Genomic DNA, 25,863 nt, shown 5'->3' on the forward strand with positions numbered 1-25,863 from the left:
ATGTTGTCTGAATTTGAAGAGGAGAGTGTTGGGACGGACACAAACACCCAGTCCCCGAGTCAGAAGAATTAATCAGAAGCGATTAAAATCCCCGACCCGGCCGGGAATCGAACCCGGGACCCTCTGAACCGAAGGCCAGTACAAGTTAGAAGTTAAAATAACACATTAAAATGTGCAAACACGAACTAAAATAGTCAATGGGATAAAAGCACAGTGAACAGAAAGTCACTAATACAAAGGACATTATTACACATGATAAAAAAGTCCACTATTACTCATAAAATGGATGACGAGGTCTGCTGACAGCTCAGGAGTTGTAGACTATGGCGTAGATCGGCCAGGTCCATGCACTCCGTAAGGACGTGTACCACGGTTAGATGACTGCTGCAAGTACACACCGGGGGTCGTTCACTCTTCAATAGGTAGGAGTGCGTTACTATGCCATGGCCAATCCGAAGACGACATAATACCACTGCTTCTCAGCAAGAAGCCCGAAGCGAAGTCTTCCATACCTTCACAGTTCCTTTTATCGCTCTCAGATGATTTGGGAGAGGGGTGGCCTGCCATTCCATCTCCCAATAGGACATAACCAGATGTCTCTGCTGAGAGCGAATGTCACTGGCTGGAACCCTGTAAGGCAACAAGGACAAGGGAACAGCCACCTTGGCAGCCTTATCAGCTAACTCTTTTCCCCCTACACACATGGCTTGGGAGACACATAAACATAATTCCGGTACTGACATCCGAACACCCGGCCAGCAGGTCCTGGATCCGCTGCACCAGACAGTGTTGAGAGAAACATGTATCTATACATTGTAGCGCGCTCAAGGAGTCGGTACACAGCAGAAAGTGCCAGCAATCATTGGATAGCGTGTACTGCAGAGCTTCACAGATGGCATAGAGCTCTGCTGTGTACAAACTACAGATTTTCGGTAGAGGACAAAGAAACCTGTTGTTGTCAACAATGAACGCACAGCCTACTCCCACTTTTCCCCTCCAACCATCCGTGAAAACAACGACCGAATCAACAACGAACAGGAAGAGTCTCCGATAAATGGAGGGGTCCATGTTTTCCTTCGGGCCGGTGTGCAAATCTACAATGATTTCAGGTCGTTGTATTATCCAAGGTGGTACCCTACTTGGTCATCTGACAAGGCAAGGAACTGAAGGTACATCAAATAATCTGTGACTGCTATCCAAGCGTATTCCAACTGGCCACGTTGCTCGAGGGTAAGCAGCGTACAGCCAACGGTTTCTATTGTGGAATACGCAAGGAAAGCCTGGGTGAGGTGGCATCTGTCACAAATTTGCAACATAGGACAGAAGCATTTGCTGGCGCCGCAGGTGTAAAGGCGGCACACCAGATTCAGCGAGCAGGCTAGCAATGGGGCTTGTACGAAAAGCTCCCGTTGCCAACCTAACTCCTCTGTGGTCAATGCTATTCAGTTGGGTAGTACGCTTTGCCTTGCTGATCCATGTGCTGCACTGCCGTAGTCTAATCTGGATAAAATACGTGCCCTATAAAATCGTAGGAGCACCGTACGGTCTGACCCCCCCCCCCCCAAGCAGTGCCACTAAGAAACTTCAAGATATTAAGCTTCTTAGCGCATTTCACTTTTAAATACCGTACGTGAGGCTTCTACGATAATTTGATATCAAAAAGGAGCCCAAGAAATCGGTAAGTGTCAACTATGGGAAGAGTGACATTCTCTAAATAAAGCTCAGGATGAGAGTGAAGAGTGCTCTTCCGGCAAAAGCGCACAACAGAGGTCTCTGCGGTTGAAAACTGAAAGCCATGTTCTAAGGTCCACTGTTCCACTCTCCTAATTGCTTGCTGTAACTGTCACTCAGCGACGGCCATATTTTGTGAGCTATAATACAGAGCAAAATCATCAACATATAGCGATGGTATTACTACTGAACCAGCAGCAGCGACAATACTGTTTATGGCTATCGCGAACAGAGTGACACTAAGAACTGATTCCTGTGGGACTCCATTTTCCAGAACGTGGTATTGTGAATATGCCCTTCCTACTCAGACACGGAATAGATGGAGGGACAAAAAATTCGCAATTAAGACCAGCAAGTTACCTTGGAAATTCCACTGATGCAGGACTGAAAGGATGCCGTACCGCCATGTGGTATCATAGGCCTTTTCTAAGTCAAAGAAAACAACCACTAAATGCTGTTTTCGTAGAAAAGCGTCCTGGATAGAACTCTCCAGGCGTACCAAGTGGTCAGAGGTCAAGCAAGCGGCTCGAAAACCACATGGTATAATTTGCATACAAATTTTTATTTGTCTATTCCACCTATTCAATACAATTGATTTTGTGTTGTTAGAAATTCATATTACTACAACACTACATTAAAAGGGACATTTTTCGCTTGGTTTCAAGCATCCTCAGCCTTTGTAACTTATCTCAAGGTTAAGACCTGTCACTGTTAATTTGCTTATAACTAATTTCCGTTGTACTGAATTATGATTCTAAAAACTAAGTGGTTAAAATATGTGAACATAGGCATTTGTAAACACAATGGACAGTTTAACAATTTAAAATGACAGTGCTAAAATTGGGATATACATTGATTCTAATAACAGTGATGTCCAAAACACAGTAATATCTTCACAATAATGAGATTTGGCTAAAATTCTCAAGTTCTTTGTTTTTTAAAAACAACTGTTATTTGACTTGAAATTTGAGTCATAAATTCTGTTAAAACTCAATTGTGTCCAAAGCTTAAAGTCTTAAATGCGTGCCAAAGAGGTTGGAAATATTCTGCATCATGTAGGCCTATTGGTTTGAGGTATGCTTCTGTAATTTATTAGTTGTTAAATGGTAAAATGCAACTTATTGGTAGTTTCCTTGAACTGGTCTTGATTTGACGAGCAGATTTTACATTGGAAGCAGTTCGTTTTTATGAGAGCTTGGTCAAAAGGGACGTTAATCTGAGAATCTTGAGATGTTGATATGTTTTCCTTTTTTCACAATATTTAAATGATGGTGCGTTCCTTTGACTGCTACTACAATGCCTCGCGGTGCTTGTTACATTACGGTGACTGCTTGCTTTCGTGTTTCTACTTCTTTTTTTTTTTTTTTTTTTTTGCTAGGGGCTTTACGTCGCACCGACACAGATAGGTCTTACGGCGACGAGTTTCTACTTCTACTACTTAATGTAGTGTTGTAGTAATATGAATTTCTAACAACACAAAATCAATTGAAGGGCTTAGTGGAAAAAGGGGGTATCCCTCCTTTTGGTTAAAATTGAGCTAAGTGCATATTATGTGAGCTCGGTCCATCTGGCATCTGTTTATTGAACTATCAGAGTGCACAATTGCTCCATGTCAGTACTAAAGAGGATAATATAACAGGCCTTACAGAGCAGTCTCACACTTCTGAGTGGAATAAGGAGGTATCCCAAATCTCTCTGATGCCTTTGTTCCGACTGGCTAAATGACTACCTAACCAACCAATGGGAGAGCAGGTTGCAAACCTGAGCTTATAATCAACATGGCTGATGCAGAAAGTAATGGTTTGTTTATAAATGAAGAAAATATATAAATTAAAAGCAAAAAAGAGGAAGAGAAATCCAGAAAATTGGGAAGATAATAGCAGGAAGAAGGCACGTAACAGTGGAGAAGAATATATTGCACGCGGAGGGAAGATACTATACCTGCTAAAGTGTGTACCAGTATCCAGTGCTGTAAAACAGAATGGTGTGGCTACAAGGGTATTGCAGAAGACAGGAGAGAACTTTTTAATGCTTTGTATAAATTAGGAGATCGAAATATCCAAAATGCTTATCTTTTTGGGTGTTTGGCCAGAGTGCATGGCAGGACGTGGAGCGGATGAAATAGTTAGTTTTGGTTCAAATTATCCCCAAAATTAGAGGAAACATGAAACACCTTATTGTTTATAGTGATTCTTGTGTGGGACAAAATAAAAACTTTCCCATTATGTGTGTGTGGATCTACACGATTGAAATGGGCTGGTTTGAGAGCATAGAACATAGATTTTTGGTGCCTGGCCATACATATTTGCCTTGAGATGCAGATTTTGGCATCATTGAAAAGTTAAGTATCCTCAATCAATGCGGCTAAACTGCGTGATATAATGTCCATGTTGAAGTTTGTGCCTCCCATATACCATGGCTATTATCAGAATTTGAAATCAGACAATGGAAATGAAATAGAAGAAACCAATGAGCTTGATGTTATTTAGGGTGTTTAATGTTCATGAGGTTAATTAGAGTTATTTTTTCTCTGTTGTATTTGAAAATCTGTGTTTTATTTACAGTATCATCTACATGTCAGTAGTCAAGTAAACCTTTTTTTACAATAAAAATCAATGTATTCTGGCCCACATCTGCAGGAAGTTAATACAGTACCTACATCACTCAATCCTTAAAACATCTTCTGATTCTTATTGTTTTGATAAAGTTACAGGGAATCTAATAAAATGCTAAATATCTCAAAAGTACACTTTGGAGGGATACCCCCTTTTTCCACTAAGCCCTTCAATTGTATTGAATATGTGGAATAGAAAAATAAAAAATAAAAATTTGTATGCAAATTATAGCAAATTTCAATACGGGTCTGAAGACGAGAATAGTTACATGTAACCACGTGGTATTCGGACAAAAGTCCTCTTTTCTCCAGGAACCACACAAGTTGGCGATTCACCATCCTCTCAAAAAGCTTACAAAAGCAGTTTATAAGAAGAATAGGTCTGTAGATTCCTGCATACTTAGGATTTTTGTCAGGTTTGAGAACAGGAATTATTATACCCTCTCGCCACTGTGATGGAAACTCACCCTCTACCCAGATTCGGTTGAACACACGAAGGAGATATAAAAGACTATCCTCACTAAGGTGTTTCAACATCTCGGCATGGACATTACCTGGTCCAGGAGCCGTGTCCTTGTAAAGCGCCAAGGAGTTGTGAAGTTCCCACTCCGTAAAGGGCACGTTATAGTCCTCTGAAACATGAGTGGCAAAACTGAGGTGATAACGTTCTACCTCCCGCTTCAGAGTGAGGAAATCATGATGGTAATTCCTGGAGCCAGACACACCTGCGAAATGACTAGCTAGATGATTAGCAATCGAGAGTAGTTAAGTGACGATACTGCCTGCAATGGAAATTCCCGGTACTAAAGCTGATCCTTGTATACCCAAAATACATAGAAGTTTAGTCCACACTTGAGATGACGGTACCTCTCCTGTATCACAGAAGAGAAAAGAAAATGTCCACCTAATCAATACAAATTTATTATAAGCTACTATATTACAGTTAAGATTCTGCCTTGCTGAGTAGAACGGTTGCAACAAACAGTAATATTAGGCATATTTTAAAATACAAAGGCCGGCTATATATACTACATCCAGTGTCGAGTGTGTCTATGAGTCTAAAATTGTGTTGATCAACTTATTTCAAATGATATAGATATATAAACATATTAAAATATTCACAAACATAGTAAAATTACACACTAACATAGTAAAATTGCATATTAAAATACACATTTCATGCTAAAGTCCAATGTGGTAAATGGAGGTATGTTCTTGAAGTGATTTGACATCTTGCGTCTGTTTGTTTACTTTATCATCCAGCATAAGAGGAAATGTTCATGCTTGTGTTGTATGGAGTGTTCCCATATTATTCTATTGTATACAAGGCTCATCCACTTGTGTAATTACAATTTTCAATTGTCAATAATAAATACGTGTGTGTTAAAGAGTATGTGCAGCTGAGGTTGTTATAACAATGTTGAATGCAGTGCTTTAGAACGCACGCCAGGCAGCCAGGTTAAACGCAACTCATCCACCCCAGCAGCAATATTTATCGACAATTACAGACAGAGAGGAAATGCCACCTAGCAACTGACTTCTGCACTCTAACTTCAGCCAGGGTAAGGGTGGTCCTCTTTTCCACCTTCTTTTCTTCTTATGACGGGCTGGGAAGACTTGGCCTCCCCCACTGCTCTGCCGGCTTAGGACTACCAGCCGGCACAGACTTCTTGATGGTTGAAAGTTGGGTGATCACCCCCTCTGAGCTTTTACATTCACGGGTATACAGTAGATGTCGTGAATGATGAATTTGGGAGACTCTGAGCTATCATGATGTAGTTTAGTGTATTGGAAGGTATATTCGTGGAATTAAACTTACGGCGCACTTCCTGGTAGGAAAGACCATCCAGGGTCTTGATCTCCTAGATCTTCTTCTCACTCAGATATGTTGGACAGTTCCGGTCTTGTGGAGAATGAAGACCAGAGCAGTTTTTTTTTTTTTTTGCTATTTGTTTTACGTCGTGCCAACACAGATACGTCTTATGGCGACGATGGGATAGGAAAGGCCTAGGAAGTGGAAGGAAGCGGCCGTGGCCTTAATTATGGCACACCGGGCGAGTTGGCCGTGCGCGTAGAGGCGCGCGGCTGTGAGCTTGCATCCGGGAGATAGTAGGTTCGAATCCCACTATCGGCAGCCCTGAAGATGGTTTTCCGTGGTTTCCCATTTTCACACCAGGCAAATGCTGGGGCTGTACCTTAATTAAGGCCACGGCCGCTTCCTTCCAACTCCTAGGCCTTTCCTATCCCATCGTCGCCATAAGACCTATCTGTGTCGGTGCGACGTAAAGCCCCTAGCAAAAAAAAAAAAAAAAAATTATGGCACAGCCCCGGCATTTGCCTGGTGTGAAAATGGGAAACCATGGAAAACCATCTTCAGGGCTGCCGACAGTGGGGCTCGAACCCACGATCTCCCGATTACTGGATACTGGCCGCACTTAAGCGACTGCAGCTTTCGAGCTTGGTACCAGAGCAGTTAGTGCACCTGTACGGAGTTGTGCACTCTTCCGTGCTATGAGCTGCTCTTCCACATGTGCCACACACAGACTGATTCGAACAATGAGATACCGTATGTCCGAATGTCTGGCATTAATAGCATCGCATACGAGGTGGGAAGACGGTCTCACATCGCAACAAAAATTGTTACCTTGACTTTTTCTGGTAAAATTGACAACTTGAAAGAGATAATGAGGGCACCAGTGGCAACGTCTTCACCGCTGACTTTATGCGTAATCCGTCGGACGTGTGTCTCACCACGGTTCTTCGTGTCTTCCACAAACTCTATATCTTAGAAAAGAAAAGAAAAGATCCACCTGATCAATACTAGTTTATTATAATTGATGGAATCTTATGAGACTGATGTGGTGATAGGAGTGGAATTGTGGTTGAAAGAAGGGGTGGGTAATAGAGAAGTATTTCCAGAAGGGTACACAGTCTATCGTAGAGACCAAGGAGATAAAAAGGGAGGGGGGGGGGGGGGGGTGTTTATTCTGGTGAAGGAAACTTACTGTTCACATGAATGGTTTACCGATGAAAGGGATGAAATATTAGGGATAAAATTAGTTTGTGATAATATGAAGGAAGTGGGAATTATAGGAACATACAGGCCTGGAAGAGAGGAAAGAGACATGGAAATCTTTGAGAAAATAATAGATTATACTCGTAAAAACAATAATAATGATATGGTAATAATTGGGGGAGATCTAAATTTGCCTGAAGTTGAATGGAATGGAGCTACAAGTGAAGCCCATGAACAGGAACTGGCAAATAAGTTAATTTGGGAGGGAGGATTTACACAAGTAGTACAAGAACCGACTCGTCTCAATAACTTACTAGATGTATTCTTGGTTAAACCATGGGAAATTGTTGATAAAACTGAGGTAATTGAAGGAATAGGAGACCATAAGGCTGTAATAATGGATGTAGGACTCCGACCAAAAAGGCTTAATAAGATGGTTACACAAGACAAGAAATTGTACACAAAAACTAAAGTTGATGAATTTGGGACTTACCTTAAATCACAGTTCAATTGTTGGATAAGTGAAGGGAGTAACGTGGATACACTTTGGGCTAAATTCAAAGGAATCATTTGGGAAGGAGAGAAGAGATTTGTACCTGTTAAGAAGGGTAAAATGACCTCAGACCCTGTTTATTATACAAGGGAAATAAGAAAATTAAAAAGAAAATGTAGAATAGTAAACAGGAAAAACAAAGAGGGTAGGGAGAGTAGAGAAACTAGAAAACAGCTAATGAGAGAACTGAATAGAGTGAAAAAGGAAGCAAAAGAGAATTACATGAATGGCATATTTCAAGAGGGTAATGACCACAAAGGGAAATGGAAAAAGCTGTATTCATATATCAGGAATCAAAAAGGAAAAGGAATCCAAATTCCTACAATGGTGGGAGAAGGGGGTGAACATTATTTAACAGATACTGAAAAAGCAAACCTATCTAGTAGGGAATTTAGAGATTCAGTAGATGATTGTCAAGAGTTGGAAACCGAAACAGAAGACAGAGATGGAGAGACACAGAGGGGAAACAAGAAGCTTCTCATTCACAAATTAAGATATTTTCAGAGAAATCCAACTGCTTCAGCAAGGAAAAGCAGCAGGAAGTGATCAAATTACTGGGGAGGTATTAAAGACAATGGGGTGGTACATAGTGCCTTATTTAAAATTTCTCTTTGACTATGTCATAAATAATAGTGTAATACCAAAGGAATGGAAGGAATCTATAATAATACCAATTTATAAAGGAAAGGGTGATAAAAGAAAACCAGAGAACTACAGACCAATCAGCCTGACCAGTATAGTTTGTAAAATACTGGAGAGTTTAATATCGAAGTATATCAGAGGGATATGTGATGATAAAAATTGGTTCATGAGGAGCCAGTATGGATTTAGAAAGAAATTTTCTTGTGAGGCACAACTGGTGGGATTTCAGCAGGACTTATCAGATCAGTTGGATTCAGGAGGTCAGTTAGATTGCATAGCCATAGATCTTTCCAAAGCCTTTGATAGAGTGGAACATGGAATATTATTAAAGAAATTGGAGGGAATAGGATTGGACGTAAGGGTTACACGTTGGATAAAAACATTTCTAAATTCAAGGGTTCAGAAAGTCAAAGTAGGGAATAATGTATCTCAGGAAGAGAAAGTTTGGAAGGGAATTGCACAGGGTAGTATAATCGGTCCGTTACTTTTCTTAATATACGCAAATGATTTAGGGAACAATATAACATCAAAAATAAGATTGTATGCAGATGACATAATTGTTATAGGGAAATAAATAACATTGAGGATTGTTCAGAATTACAAAGGGACCTTGAAAGTATCCAACAATGGGTTGAAGAAAATAATATGAAGGTTAATGGAGGCAAATCAACTGTTACAACTTTTACAAACAGGAGCTTTAAAACTGAATTTGAATATACTTTGGATGAGGTAGTTATCCCAAAAGATGGCAAGTGCAAATACTTAGGTGTGAGATTTGAAAGTAATTTGCACTGGAAGGGTCATATTGATGACATTGTTGGGAAAGCATACAGATCGTTACATGTCATAATGAGGCTACTTAAAGGATGCAACAAAGAATTAAAAGAAAAAAGTTACTTGAGTATGGTTCGTCCATTATTGGAATATGCAAACAGTGTTTGGGATCCTCACCAAGAATACCTCATAAAAGAAATAGATAGTGTACAGAGGAAAGCAGCAAGATTTGCAACAGGGGATTTCAGGAGAAAGAGTAGTGTATCAGAAATATTAAAGGAACTTGGGTGGGAAACTTTAAGTAAGAGAAGGGAGAAAACTAGACTTATAGGATGATATAGAGCCTATACAAGAGAAGAAGCATGGGGAGATATCCGTGAGAGGCTTCAGTTGGAAAATAATTATATCGGCAGGACTGACCACAAATATAAAATTAGAAGGAATTTTAGCAGAAGCGATTGGGGTAAATTTTCATTCATTGGGAAGGGTGTGAAGGAGTGGAACAGTTTACCAGGGGTAGTGTTTGATCCTTTTCCAAAATCTGTACAGATATTCAAGAAGAGAATAAACAGCAACAGAGAAAATAAATGAAGTGTTAGAGGGCATTCGACCAGTGCAGGTTGTGTGTGTGAATAAATTAATTCCATCCCCTGGTCTAAGGAGTTTGGACAGCCAAAGTAGGGGACTGCCTGTAGGGGTGAAGTACAGTGGGGACTTCGAGGGCCCTGGGACCGCTACGGTAGCTGTGAAGGCCCTTCAGGAACTCTGAAAAGTGGTGGCAAAAGGGGCTCTGGTTAAGACGCAGCAGGTCGTTATGCTACTTAGGATCCAGAACGGGTAAAAAAAAAAAAAAAAAAGTAAATAAATAAATGCAATGTAAATATTAATCTTATACCAGTTGTATAGTATCATTTGAAGTAATTCCACATACTGTATATCAGTTGACTATATTTGTAAGTAGTACAGGAGATATTATAAGTAGAATTTTGTAAACAATATAAATTTATTAAGGATGAACTGTGTGTTTAATAGAAAACATTGTTAGCGTAAATTGTATAATATTGTATTATAGGAAAATTTTCTTCTCTTGTTAATGTATTTTGACAATAATACAATAATGTATTTTAGTGTACCATTTGCCACCGAGGTAGACACCTCATTTGCAAATAAAGAGATTTTGATTTTGATTTGATAATAGCTTATATAACAGAACCGGTTTCTACTTTTTACAAAGTCATCTTCAGCTGTATTATACTCTTACATTAGTTACAATTTTAAGTGTTGTGCCTTGCCAATTGAAAATATTGTGTGTGACAGATGTTAAATTGACATGTTACAAAGTGGTTAGTCCTATGCTCATAAACTTAAGTATGTCTAAAGACCTAAAACTCGTGTTGAAACTGATTAAAATGTTAACTATATAAACACATTAAAATGTTCACAATACTTAATAAAATACATCTCAATATGCATATATCTTGTTACAACCCAAGTTTGCGGGTAAAACATGTTCTTGAAATAAATTTGTCATCTTTCGTTTTTTATTAAATCGTCTGACATGAAAAGATTATGTGCTTGAGCTCAGCTGTATTATGCCCTTATAATAGTTGCATTTAGGCGTTACACCTTGTCAATTGAAAAGATTGTGTGTGACAGATGTTAAAATGACTTATTTCAAAGTGGTTAGTACTACGCTCATAATAATAACCTGTGAAAATATAAACTACATAAACACACTGAAATGTTCACAACACATAGTAAAATACACTTTAAGATGCAAATGTCTTGTTACAGTCCAAAGTAACGGGTAAAAACGTGTTCTTGCGTTGTTTACGGGTCGTCTAATATGAGAGGTTGTATGCTTAAGTTCGTATGGGGTACTCTGCACCACTACACTTTATACAAAGTTCAACCACTAGATAGCTTGCGGATTTTATAATATTATTAAATATGTATACATTTGAGGATGGGTATGTGCAGCTGAAGTTGTTGATAGTCTTGAAAGCGTTAAATGTAGATCACACTAGTGTGTGAAAACATTTGTTGTAGGTGGCTCTTTCCTTGTCTATGACTATTGATAAGTATCTGTAAAGGTCGAAAAGTAAAATAGAAATTAGAGGTTTTTAAAAATTAAGTGTTCAGAAAGTGTCTGCTTGCATTTCGTAATAGTTACTTACTGTTGTTGAGTGGTTGAGAAACGAATAACTTGGCTGTCTGACGTGTACTGTACCGTGTTCTTTGGTGTTAGTATTTGTTGCTGTAAGGGGCATGGAGGGATGGGTGGGGGGAGCTGTCGTGTGTGTAGGGGCGGAGTTGGGCGTGTCAGTCGTCTGCGCTGTGGTTTGCGTCTGACGTTGTTTGTTGACTATTCTAAGATAGTAATTTTTTACAATAGGGATAATTTTGTTAAATAAGATATTGGTTTTTTCGGTTATTTCATTAATATTGTAATTGGGGTTTGTGTATTGATCCAATGTTATGTATAATTCTTCTGTTATATCGAGCAAGGGGCTTTTGAGGTTTGTGTAAAATTATGTTTGTACTCGTCCATATGTTGACCTATCTCAGAAAAATGGTTGTGCTTTACAGCATTGATGTGTTTATTGTATCTGATAGCAAAATTCCTACCGGTATGTCCTACATAACTTGTTAAGCAATTATTGCAGTTGATTCGGTATACTCCGGAGCGAAGGTATTTGTTGTTATTATTGATTGTCTTGGTATTATGTTTGATGCTACTACTATTATGCGTGGTCCTGAAGGCTATTTCGAGATTGTGCTTTTTAAAAATGTTAGTCAATTGGTATGTGTGTGTTATTGAAGGTGAAAGTTGCATAGTCTTTCTTGGGCTTGTCTATTTTCAACAGTTTAGTTTTGGGTCGAGACTTGATCTTTTGAATGATTGAATTAATTATTTCTTTCTTGTAACCGTTTTTTCTGGCTATTTCTTGAATCAAATGTATTTCTTCGTTAAAGTCGGTTTTTGATAATGTTATATTGAAGGCCCTGTAAATCATACTGTGATACGCTGCTTTTTTACGGGAATTAGGGTGGATGGAGTCTGTTTTTATCGTGTTTATTGTATGAGTGGGCTTACGATAAATTTTGAAGATCAAATGTTTTTCATGCCTGGTGATAGTCAGATCGAGATAATTTAATTTGCAGTTATCCTCAGATTCTTTTGTAAACTGTATGTGCGGGTCTATGGTGTATATTCTGTCCAAAATGGTGTTGTCGTTAGCTAGTCTGTTGTCGATGATGACAAAAACGTCATCGACAAATCTGCACCAAAAAAATATTCCGTCTATTTTTCTGATCGAGGTGTATTCAAGGTGGTCTATGTATATTTCGGCTAGTATACCGGAGGCGGGGGACCCCATCGGTAATCCTAGTTGTTGATAAATTGTTTCATGAAACCTAAAGAAGTTATTACTAACAGCGAATTCAAGTAATGCTATAAACTCTTCAATTTCTAAATGTTCTGAGATTGGATAGGAATATATCTATGGTTTTTTTAGTGGGAATATTCGGATACATATTAGTTATGTCATATGAAACTATGGAATTGTATTGTTCTAACTGTAGCTCTTTAGTCTTATTACAGAAGTCTATTGAATTACGTACAGTTCTATTAGCTTGAAAAAAACAATGTTTTTTAAGGAATTTTTGAATAAATTGTGAAAGCTTATATGTGGGGCTTGCCCTGTAATTTACTATAGGTCTCATCGGTATGTTATCTTTATGTATTTTTGGAAGAGCTTTTGCAATCGGTGGTTGGGGGTTCATTGTTGAGAGATTTGTCGCTTCTGTTTCTGTGAGTAAGTAGTGTGTATTCTTGAGTAAGGTCTTGAGATTTCTTTGTACTGTGTTTGTAGGATCTTTACGTATGGTCCGAAAGGTATAATTTTTGAAGCATTCTTTCGTTTTTTGAATGTATTCATCTTTGTCAATGATTACTGTTGTATTACCTTTATCTGCTTTTGTTATTAGAAGACTGTTTTGTTTAATTTTGTTTTTAAGACTGTTTATGTGTGTATTGTTCGTCTTGTTACTGTTTGAAATATTATCGTATACTTTGTTAATGTACTGCGGTAGTTTTTTTGCGATGTTGTGTCTAACTTCTTCTCGTAAATCATGTGGGATCTTCTGTATTGCTAGTTCGGCTTCTGTGACGGTGGTTGTAATATTTTGTAAAATTGACGTATTGCCCCAAATATGTTTAGGACCCTTGCCCATTATATCAGTCTGTTTCGTTGAACACTGTGTTCGTAAGGTTTTTAACAGGTGGATGGAAATTGTGTTCAATGTCTACTTTAGATTGGGTTGAAGTGACCATATCCATAAAGGGAATCGTGGGTTTCATTTTTTGTGTTCGTTTTTAAAGTCTCTAGTTTCTTACTAAAAGTATTCAGTTTTTTATAGTTAAGCTTTCTATTTTGTCATCTGTAATACGTTGCAACACTTTCAAATGCAGTGGGTATAATTCATTATTCAAATGCTGTTTTTTTACGATAAAAGAAATTGATTTCTGTTCATAGCCAGATTTTATTGTTTTTTTTTCAATTTGCAATATGTTTGATTAGTAGATCTGTGTTTATTGTTATATTTGCTGAGGAATTTGGGAGTTAAGTCGTTAGCAAGGCATTCTTTTAGAAATGTAATGTTCTAGGTTGCATTCATTAATTTGATTCCAATGTTTCGGTATCTATATGCATTACGTTTTGCCTGGTTGGCAATAACATCTTGATTAATTAATTTCATTATGTTCCGTATTGATAATTACCATATATCATAGAAAAGAAAAGATCCACCTGATCAATACTAGTTTATTATAATATGTATTTTACTATGTGTTCTGAACATTTCAGTGTGTTTATGTAGTTTATATTTCAACAGGTTATTTAACACGAGTTTCAGGTCATCTGACATACTTATTATTATGAGCGTAATACTAACCACTTTGAAATAAATCATTTTAACATCTGTCAAACACAATCTTTTCAATTGACAAGGTATAACGCCTAAATGCAACTATTATAAGGGCATAATACAGCTGAGCTCAAGCACATAATCTTTTCATGTCAGACGATTTAATAAAAAACGAAAGATGACAAATTTATTTCAAGAACATGTTTTACCCGCAAACTTGGATTGTAACAAGATATATGTATATTGAGATGTATTTTATTAAGTATTGTGAACATTTTAATGTGTTTATATAGTTAACATTTTAATAAGTTTCAACACGAGTTTTAGGTCATTAGACATACTTAAGTTTATGAGCAGAGGACTAACCACTTTGAAACATGTCAATTTAACATCTGTCACACACAATATTTTCAATTGGCAAAGCACAACACTTAAAATTGTAACTAATGTAAGAGTATAATACAGCTGAAGATGACTTTGTAAAGAGTCGAAACCGGTTCTGTTATATAAGCTGTTATAATAAACTAGTATTGATCAGGTGGATCTTTTCTTTTCTTTTCTATGATATATGGTAATTATCAATACGGAACATAATTAATCAAGATTCCAGAAACTCATCGTCAGTGTTCAAAATAAGGTTGCGGTGGAAGATGACTCCGCGAACCAGATTCAAGGATTTGTGCTCCTCCATTTTGATGGGCATTTTACCAAAGTGGTCGCACTTAAGCAACTGATCAGCTTGCGGTGCTGTGCTAGCCTTCAAAAGCAAACTACCGTTGCGCATTGCATTTTCTTGAGATCATGAAGTTCACCGTAAACGCCTTCAATGTGTCTACTAAAAAGGATCGATTTTACCAGCTTAAAATCGTTCCCATCGGTTGAGGTAGCAACCAGAAACCTAGGGAAGCTGGAACCCATTCCTTCACGCTGCGCATGTTCCCAGGGGGTAGACCCCCTCAAGGAATCAAAAGTTAAAGACTTTGCTGAGGGACCACCTTGGGCAGGTCGAAGACGTTTCAAAACCATGCCCGAAATCATCCTTCTCGAATGCCACCCACTTCGATTAGGGGCCTCTGTGGCCGAACCAAGCAGCCAAAGCAATACCCACTTGGTCGTAGCAGGTATTGCCTGGGGTTCGATGTTGGACGATTTCAAATATAGAATGATTGAGGCAATGAGCACTAGGTCTCCCTTTCTCCAATCACCCACAATAGCATGTACCCCATAGTGTGTAGAGAGTAATAAATATAGAGAAAAATATTTTAAAAAACAATAAATAATAATATGTCCTTCTGGCATTCGGCTTTGCGGAGACCTGTGTTGTCAAGTGGATACTACTGCACGGGTACATGGCGCTTCTACCGGCAGGCTTCCTGGGGGGTCATGAGTGGGCTTGTGCGCATAGTCACACACGTAAGAGGGCCTTCTCCGAGCAGCACACACATCAAGAATTTTGAATCGATCTACAACCAACCCTCAAAAAAAAAAAAAAAAAAAAATTACAGTAGAACCTCGATAATTCAAAATCTTGCCTAATTTGAAGCAGCTCTCATTTCCAGAAACATGAGGTACGGTTTTGCATGTTATTTAAATTGTTTAATTCAAAATACGGATAATTTGTAATTTGAAGAACCATGTCGGTCCCGTTACTGAAATTCAGACTTTTAATTCGAAACTTCCTTTACATTTTCAAAAAATAGTATTTTACATAGTAATTTAAATTCAAAACTTCTCCGCGTCATGAAAGAACGCATCTTCCGGAACATGCAGGGGTAACTTTGCACACATTCACCTACTTCGGCGTGTCTACAGTGTGCTTCATATCTGCTAAGTTCGAGTGGAAGCATAATAATTTTGTATTCGGCGTTTTAAGGAACGCCACAATATCACATAGCAGGCAGTGTGAGGAGAGGTAGAATCTGCGAACACTGGTGATGCCGACAGTTGGCGAAAAAGCGTGGCTTATAGCCTATAATCAATTCATACGCACCAAACAATATTATCAATGCCGATGAAACTGCATTTTTTTTTTAATGCTGAGGCCAAACGGACTTATGGTTTTGGTTTTAAAGGAGAGAATTGCCAGCCGGGAAATGTACTGTGTTGCTATGCAGTGCACACGGAAGCGGGAGACTTCCTTCCCCCGTCATAGAAAAGTTCGAACACAATGTTTTAAGGGCGTCGGGCACTTTCCATGCCGGTACAAGGCATCTAAAAATGCAACAAACAGTACAGTAGTCCAAAAGATAAACCATTTGGACAGGAGAGCCAGCATAATTTTTCCTCCTCTTTGAATTGTGTTTTTCTTCCTTTCGTTGCGTGAGGTTATATTTTGCCATTGTTTTACGTAGGTGGTTTGAAAAGTTCTCGGAATGTACTAGAATTAAGTATCTTACCTCGGTGGAACAGTTTTTATTTTTCAACATAGTCTCCCTGTAGACTAATGCATTTGGTCCAGCGATGTTCCAATGCCTTGATCCCATCTCGAAAATGAGATTCCTCCAGACCTGCAAAATACCTCTCCAATTCGGCTGTCAGTTCTTCCCTTGTAGAAAATCTCTGCCCACCGAGGAAAATTTTCAGCTTGGGGAATAGATGAAAGTCTGATGGTGCCAAATCAGGTGAATAAGGTGGATGTGGCAACAATTCGTACCCCATTTCATGAAGTTTAGCCATGGCAATAACACTTATGTGCGGCGGAGCGTTGTCCTGTAGAAAGATGACCTTTTTCCTTGCCAAACCAGGCCTTGTTTCGCGTATCTTTTCCTGTAGTTGGTCTAGGAGGTTTGCATAGTATTGCCCCATAATTGTTTGCCAGTAGGAAGATAATCTATCAGCAGAATGCCTTTTGCATCCCAGAAAACTGAGGCCATGACCTTTCCGGCCGAACGCACTGCCTTTGCTTTCTTTGGTGGTGGTGAATCAGCATGTTTCCACCGCTTTGACTGCTGTTTTGTCTCTGGGGTATAGTAGTGGACACAAGTTTCATCTGTAGTCACAAACCGGTGCAAAAAATCCTATTGGTTGCACTGAAAATGGGCCAGACTTTGTTCGGACATTTCCAATCTGGTGTGTTTATTGTCCAATGTCAAGAGCCGCGGCACCCATCTTCCAGATAATTCTTTCATACCCAATTCTTCGGTTAAAATATAATATATCCGTTCAGAAGACATCCCTACAGCTTCAGCAATCACCCGCACTTTCAGTCGATGATCCTCCATGACCATTTTATGCACTTTTGCGATAAATTCTGGGGTCGTAACACTTTTTGGCCATCCACTACGCGGATCATCATCCAAGCTCTCCCGACCAAATTTAAACTCGCTGGTCCACTTGGCAACAGTTGAAAATGAAGGAGCAGAGTCCCCCCAGTGTGTTCTGAAAGTCGGCATGAATTTCCTTTGCTTTCATACCTTTCTTTACAAAGTATTTAATCACTGCTCAAATCTCACTTTTTTCCATTGTCACAAATCACTACGCGGGAACAACAACAAAGAGTCGTCACTACCACACTCCTGCAGCTAGAGCACTGACGCGCTACGTGTTCACTCACAAAGGATGTGTGATTATTGCGCGGGAACCTCGTTGCTCTAGCAATGACATCTAGTGGTGATTCCGAGAACTTTTTAAACCGCCCTCGTATACAAGTGCATTATTTGGATAATGTAAATGCACCTTGTTAGATACACTTCTGAAATAGTGTTTCCCATGGCAATTGAAAATTTAAACTGAGAATCAAGGTGATTGCATGCATTAATGGGTCTTAGAAGTGCCATGGTGGGAAATCGTACAAGTATAGTCACTGTACTGTTGTTGTAATGTGGATGGAAGCGAGATACTTTCTTCCGTTGTCATAGAAAAGTTTGATAAGCCGCGATGTTTTTAAGGGCATAGGGTACATTCCGTGCAAGCACAAGGCATCTAAAATGCATACAGTACAGTAATCCAATGAATAAAGCACTTGCACAGGGGAGCCAGTATAGATTTCTCCTCATCTTTGAATCATGTTTTCTTTCTTTTGATTTCATTGTGTGAGGTTATGTTTGCTGGTGAGTTATCCAAGTGCATTATTTGAATACCGGTACTGTAAATGCACCATGTTGGATACAAATTGGAAATAGTTTTTTTCCATGGCATTTGAGAGCTTTAAACTGAGAATCAAAGTTAATTGCATGGAATAACGGGTCTTAGAATATATTGTGACGCCGCAAGGGTTGCCATTTCGGAAGTACGTGTTGGTGGTTAATTCGAAATAATGTACTTCGAAGTCCGATTTTTGCGTCCCAACTACCTTGAATTAACAAGGTTTTTCTGTAAAATAAAGAGGGGACTGATGGCCACATGACCCTTTTAGTCACCTTCTACGACAGGCAGGGATTACTTATGAATGTATTCAGCCCCTCACATCCACAGGGGGTCGAACACATGATACCAAACCGCAATCCATATCCGCACCTAGGTCGCCCCTTTTAGTTGCCTCTTACGACAGGCAGGGGACACCGAGGGTGTATTCTACATCTGCGTCCTCTACCCACAGGGGGTGTTATGTTGGCAGGGAGGTTATTCCAAAGCTGCATTGAATGAGCAAAAAAAAAATTCCATTCATGCAGGGTGAGGGGTATAAGACACACCCCTTTGCCCCTGCCGGCAGAGCTACATGATAAGGAGAGTCGAGGTAAAGATTAGTCGCTCAGCGCAACATTGGAACCCTTCTAATTTGTGAAGGTTAGCTGCAGTAGTAGAGCGCCAGGCTGGTAGACCATACGTTAGTATAGGTGTCAATAGTGTCAGGTAAGCAGTCTGTATGGCATTTGACTTGCACCCATGGAGGCTTCTGTGTATACTGTGGAGAACCCTGGCAGCTTTGCATCTCACTTCTACTGTTTGTGCATTTCATTATAGTTTGTCAGAAATTGTTATTCCTAGCAAATGTATGATTTTAACTAGCTCAGTATGTACATTATTAATTTTATATACACATTCTATTAGATTATCTTTTTACAGCAGGCAACTGGAGTTAGTTTTATAGTACATGGTCCAAATTTCCAGTTGTTTCCGATCACAGCAGAATCAAGTCACAGACTGCTCCACTAACAGTTTTATTATTTGTACTGGTATAGATTAAAAACATAATTAGAGATGAACTGTTTGATATTCCTTATTACCAGTTGTTGTTGTCTGAGTCATCAGTCCATAGACTGGTTTGATGCAGCTCTCCATAGCACCCTATCCCGTGCTAACCTTTTCATTTCTACGTAACTATTGTATCCTACATCTGCTCTAATCTGCTTGTAATATTCATACCTTGGTCGACTCCTACCGTTCTTACCACCTACAATTCCTTCAAAAACCAACTGAACAAATTCTGTGTTTCTTAAGATGTGTACTATCATTCTATCTCTTCTTCTCGTCAAATTTAGCCAAACCGATCTCTTCTCACCAACCCGATTCAGTATCTCTTCATTTGTGATTCGATCTATCCATCTCACCTTCAGCATTCTTCTGTAACACCACATTTCAAAAGCTTCTATTCTCTTTCTTTCTGAGCTAGTTATCGTCCATGCCTCACCTCCATACAATGCCATGCTCCAGAAGAAAGTCTTCAGAAACATCTTTCTAATTCCTATATCAATGTTTGAAGTGAGCAAATTTCTTTTCTTAAGAAAGCTCTTCCTTGCTTGTGCTAGTCTGAATTTTATGTCCTCCTTACTTCTGCCATCGTTAGTTATTTTACTACCCAGGTAACAATATTCATCTACTTTCTTTAAGACTTCATTTCCTAATCTAGTATTTCCTGTATCACCTGCCTTCGTTTGACTGCACTCCATTACTTTTGTTTTGGAGTTATTTATTTTCATCTTGCACTCCTTACTCAAGACTTCGTCCATACCATTCAACAGCTTCTACCAATATAACACTGATAATTTTTTATTTATTTTAACTTCCCCTCCTCAATTATTCCAGTCAGAACTTTTAAGGAAACTGGGGCAAATTACATGAATGCAGTGGTAATAGTTCAAAGGGTGACTCGGGACTGAAAAACTAGGAATAAAAGTTCAAGGTACAGGTATTTAGAGAGCAGTGAACATCAACATCAGCTGGAATTCCATATTACTGATATTTCTGGAAACCACAAGATTTGAAAACCGTATATACGGTACGTAAATAATCCCCACATATATTTTTCAAAATCTAGCAGCGAAAATTTGGGGTGGGGGGGTATTATTTGGATCAAGGTTAGTAGAATGCTTTTGACATACAGAAATTTAGAAGAAGATATTTTTCTCTCAGCTCTGTTCCCTTCATAAAATAACAAAGTCACGGGTTCTAACAAAGAAAAGTGATTTGTGCTGATATAGATTGTGCTTTTATTAACTGAATCTGTTACAGCCACAAATGAGAAGTGTGCTGCATACATACCATGTCATTTGTGTGGTGTCAGTTTAAGTAATAGCATATGTTTAGGATGGCTAGTGTGAATTCTTATTATAGGTCTTTCATGGCTAAAGAAAAGATCCACATTATTGAAGAGGCAGAGCAAATTCATATTCATGCTGTGGGAAGAAAGTACAATACTGCTGTGGGAAGAAAGTATGATAAGGACAAGCGTTGTGGTATGGTATGTGACAGGAAGTAAAATAAAGCTAGTCTTGAACAAAGATTAACTGCTTGGGATTTCACAGACAAAATGTGAAGTTTCCAGAAACTGAAAACATGACATGCGAATATGTGACTGAAGCAGCCAGGAGTGAACTATTTGGTTCAAAACTTAATTACGGGGTTTAAAGATAACGTGGATGTCTCACGTGTGTTTCTGAATGAAATAGGTTCAGTTTTCACAAGAAAATATTGCGCATTGTCTCCCACCCGATTATGAAAAACATATATCATTGGTGAATTTCTAGACTTCTTATCAATTTGCACCAGAAAAATTCGCATAAACTCTCGCAAATGTTTCTGTTGAAAAGCTTAATTATGGGGTGTAGGACTAACTGTGGAAGTCTCATGCAAGTTTTTGAATGAAATAACTTCAGTTTTCATATGAAAACAGACAATGAGCAACATCTCCCAGGCAATTATGAACATTTCTACATTAATTTGCAACAGAAATATTCGTAGGAACCCTCACAAATAGGTAATGCAGACCGGACACCATTATATTTTGAAATTCTGCTGAAGTATAGTTTATGAAGCCTGTGAGCATTTCTCCTTTTGCTTTCCCCACACGCTCATAGGGTTGCAAGCACGAACTGTGTTGCACATATGAATTTGGCCCTGTTTCTTGGCCGGATGATCTTCCTGATGCAGAGAGAGAGGGGGGAGAGAGAGAGACAGAGAGAGAGTGTGTGCACGCGTGCAAGGACAAACAAAAACATTCAGTCCCCAAACCAGACGAACTGACCATATGCAATTACAATCTCCTACCCAGCCGAAAATCAAACCCAGGACCCTCTGAAACACAGGCCTCTGTGCTGTCCCTTAAGCCAAGGATATGGTGTGATGAACTGCTTCATAATTTTATAATTTATTTTATTGTAGTATTTACGATTTTCAGTATAAATGTATAACAAAGCTACACATACACACAGCAAACTTTTTACAAATTTCCTCTCCTCAAATTAAGTTTATTCAATGGCAGGGATTATTCGCGTATACACAGTATTTCTTTAAATGATTATTAAAAATACATCTTAGTTTATATTTTCAATAAGAGATTTAAGAAACAAACATACCTGATGGAGGAACTCCTTCTGTGAATGACATCGCTTCATGAAAGGATGATCAAGTATCTTTCTTAAAGGTAGTCTTTCCTTTGGATTCTTCTTAAGCAAACATTTAATCAAGTCTTTTGCCTCAGGGGACAGATGTTCGGGAAGCTAAGGGGAGAAGAAAAAAAAGAAAATAAATAAGTAGAGGCATATGTTTTAATTGCAAGTACTGTTTGTACATCTATTCGTTTTGAATATCAAGATTACTCCTTTGTCTTTAAGCAATGGTGTGTACAACTGTGAATTCATGAATTTAACCTTATGTTCACATTTGTTTTTGGTACTAAACTTCTTTAAGATAAGGGAAGTGAAATATATAAGCAAGTGAAATCTATTATGAAATCTATAAAAACCATGGTGACAATGAATTAGCAAACACATAGTTAAGAAAAAGGTTCAGATGATTAACGAAGAATGAGAAAACAAGCATAATTAAAAAGAAAAAGAAGCAGATTGCAATCTTAGGAAAATGATTAGATGGTGCACGACATCAACAAAAGAAAACAAGCATGATAAAAGATAAGGGTGAAGGTGACTACGTGCATGATGTTAACAAAATAATTTGTGAAGCAAACATTTCTCAATTTCTGCTTATTTTCCAATTTTCTGATATTTCAACAGCTTTACCTCATGCATACAGGATGTTCGACAATAAACTACAGTATAGAAATAGTCATCATCATCATCATCATCATTTCCCTTTATCCAGCTGTAGCCGGGTAGGGGCAAATATGGTTCCTCTCCACTTTCTTCGGTCTTTCCACCACTCCTCTTCCAACACTATGTCCCAGTCCAGGTTTCTTTCTATAATGCTGCGTTGGATGGTATCCTTCCATCTCAATCGTGGTAGTCCACGGCCTCTCCTTCCTTGAATTTGCATTTCCATCACCTTTTTTGGCATTCTTTCGTCGCTCATTCGCTTTATGTGCCCAAACCATCTTAGTCGGCTCTTCTCTATTCTATCATTCATTTTTTCCACTCCAATTTCTTCCCGGATTTTCTCATTCCTTATTTTGTCTCTTCTACTCTTCTGTATCATACTCCTCAAGAATTTCAATTCGGCTGCCTGTATTCGACTCTCATCCTTCTTTGTCATTGTCCAAGTTTCTGCTCTGTAAGTTGTTATGGGTACGTAATACATCTTGTACATAGTATCCTTTGCTTCCATTGGCACATCTTTGTCCCATAACATATTTCTTACACTATGATAGAAACAACTTCCAGCTTGAATCCTATTACTAATCTCAGCATCCAGTCTAGCATTCTCCATTAATTTACTCCCCAGGTATTTAAACGTTTCCACTACTTCCAGGGACTTGTCTGCAAGTCTAATCTGACCTTTCCCTTCTTTCCCCCCTCTAGTCATAACAAGAGTTTTACTCTTTTCTACACTTATTTTCAATCCACATTCTTCAATCTTCCCATTCACCACATTCAACTGTTCTTGAACCTTCCTGTCGTCTTCTCCCCAAATCACAATATCATCTGCAAATAACATCATGTTCATTTCTCTTCCTCCATATGCTGCTTTTGCCATTCTCATGATGTCATCCATTACTATTGTAAACAGGATTGGTGATAGAACACTTCCCTGTCTCAGCCCACTAGTTATTTTGAACCAACTTGTCCTGCCAACTTGTGTTTGCATGCAACTACAACATTCCTTATACAATGCCATGATCATTTTTATTAATCCCTGTCCAATTCCTTTTTGCACCAGACTGTCCCAAACTTTCGTCCTAGGGACACTGTCATATGCCTTTTCGATATCAATGAATGTCATCACCATATCATTCCCGTACTCCCAATGCTTTTCCATTAGTTGTCTCATAATGAAAATGGGCTCTATTGTTGACCTTCCACTTCTGAAACCAAACTGATTTTCCTGTATCTGCTTCTCAACCCTCAACCTTATTCTACTTTCCAGTATCCTTTCCATTATCTTAGCAACATGGGATATTAGAGTAATTCCCCTGTAGTTCTTCAAAACTTTCTTATCACCTTTCTTGAAAATTGGGATGATTATTCCTTTTTGCCAATCCTCAGGGACCTCCTTATTCTCCCAGACAATCCTGAGAATCCGATATGTCCACTGCAGGCCTACAGCTCCAGCTGCCTTTATCATCTCCACTGAAATTTCATCTATTCCAGCAGTTTTTACATTTTTCATCTTTCTTACTGCCATTTCAATTTCATTCATTGTAATTTCTTTATCCATTTCTTCGTCAACTAATTGCCTTTCCTGGTCGTCCATTGAATGACTGTCATCCGTTCTTATGTTCAGCAGCTTCTGAAAATACTCTCTCCATCTATTTCTTATTTCTTCTGGCTTTGTTAAAATTATGCCACCTTCATCCTTCACAAATCTGGTGTTTACTTGATCTCTCTTTTTGTTTCTTAAGATACCATACAGTAATTTCTTGCTGCCCTGCGTATCATCTCTCAATGTCTGTGTGAATAAGGCCCAGCTTTTCCTCTTTTCTTCCTCCACTACTTTCTTGGCCAAATTCTTTGCCTCCACATATTTTCTTCTACTTTCTTCAGTCTTAGATGTTTTCCATGCTTTCCATGCCATTTTCTTTTCCTTCACTTTAATCTTTACCCTATCATTCCACCAGTGTGTTTCTTTGTCTTTCACATTTCCTGATGTTCTACCACACACCTTTTCTGCACATCCAACCAGTGCTTCCTTAAATCTTTTCCATTCCTCTTCAACATTCCCCACCTCTGACCTGGGTACCAAGGGTATTATTTCCCTTTGAAATTCTTCTTGTATGCTTTTCTCCTTCAACTTCCATACTTTAATTCTTTTCTCTCTTCTTAATTGGGGTTTTTCAATCTTTCCAACTTTGTTTTCCTATCACAACTCTATGATCTCCACCAAAGGCTTCTTCAGGCATGGCTGTTACATCTACAAGGTTCTTCCGGTGTTCTTTCTCTATGATTATATAATCAATCATGGTCTTTGTCCGTCTGTCTCCCCAGCCATACCTTGTAATCTTCTGACTGTTCTTCTTCCTAAACCAGGTGTTTCCAACAATCATTTGATTCCTCATGCAAAAGAAATAGTAAGACACAAAAAAAGGACACAGAAATGTAAGTTCAATTGTAAGCAACTTCTGTGTCAGCCTGTGCATTGTGTGGTGGCTGAGCTGTTTTACTTGATAACCTTGGCCAATGCGCTACCATAGCACACTTCTCCCAAAGTGGTTTGCTTTATATGAATTATGTTCCTGGCGGGTGTTGGGTATTACGCTTTCTCGATGGAAGTGCTGACCATTTGTGTTTATTTCTCCCTCGTAGATTGGTCTTATGAAGGACTACAACATTCAGATGCCTAGCACTGGAAACAATCGGGTTTGAATTGCTATTAGCCGAATCATGGTGCTCATCAGAGTATGTTAGTTTAGGATCACAAGTAATCTTGCCAGCAATAGCGGCATATCAGAGAGCAGCATCTGATCATCATGTCTTGATAATGCAGCATCTTCATTCTGATTATCATGAACCGACAGGCACGCAAAACTTACACCCTAGTAGTAAAACTCTTCCCAGTTTTGGATGAAAACAATGCAGTAATTTTATGAAGTATAATGCAGTATATTTTGTGCATGTCATGGTTTATGACTTAAGTACAACTGCAAAATAATGACTGAAATGACATACCCACATAACATAAGTTACGCAATAAAAGTAAACATTGCAAACACATCCCCGTGGTATATTTTTTTACAACTTGCTTTACGTCGCACCGACACAGATAGGTCTTATGGCGACGATGGAATAGGGAAGGCCTAGGAGTGGGAAGGAATCGGCTATGGCCTTAATTACGGTA

General features: G+C 38.7%; 1 protein-coding gene across 1 annotated transcript in view; it reads right to left on the reverse strand.

Annotated features, from left to right (window-relative positions):
• Nucleotides 1-25,863, reverse strand: part of SAK (Sak kinase) — a 319,404-nt gene that overhangs the window by 126,862 nt on the left and 166,679 nt on the right. Inside the window, exon 7 of the mRNA XM_067139778.2 lies at nt 21,993-22,136. Coding sequence (XP_066995879.2) covers nt 21,993-22,136 — 144 coding nt within the window. The remainder of the gene's footprint in view (nt 1-21,992; nt 22,137-25,863) is intronic.

The sequence above is a fragment of the Anabrus simplex genome, chromosome 2 (assembly GCF_040414725.1).
Source record: "Anabrus simplex isolate iqAnaSimp1 chromosome 2, ASM4041472v1, whole genome shotgun sequence".
NCBI lineage: Eukaryota > Metazoa > Arthropoda > Insecta > Orthoptera > Tettigoniidae > Anabrus > Anabrus simplex.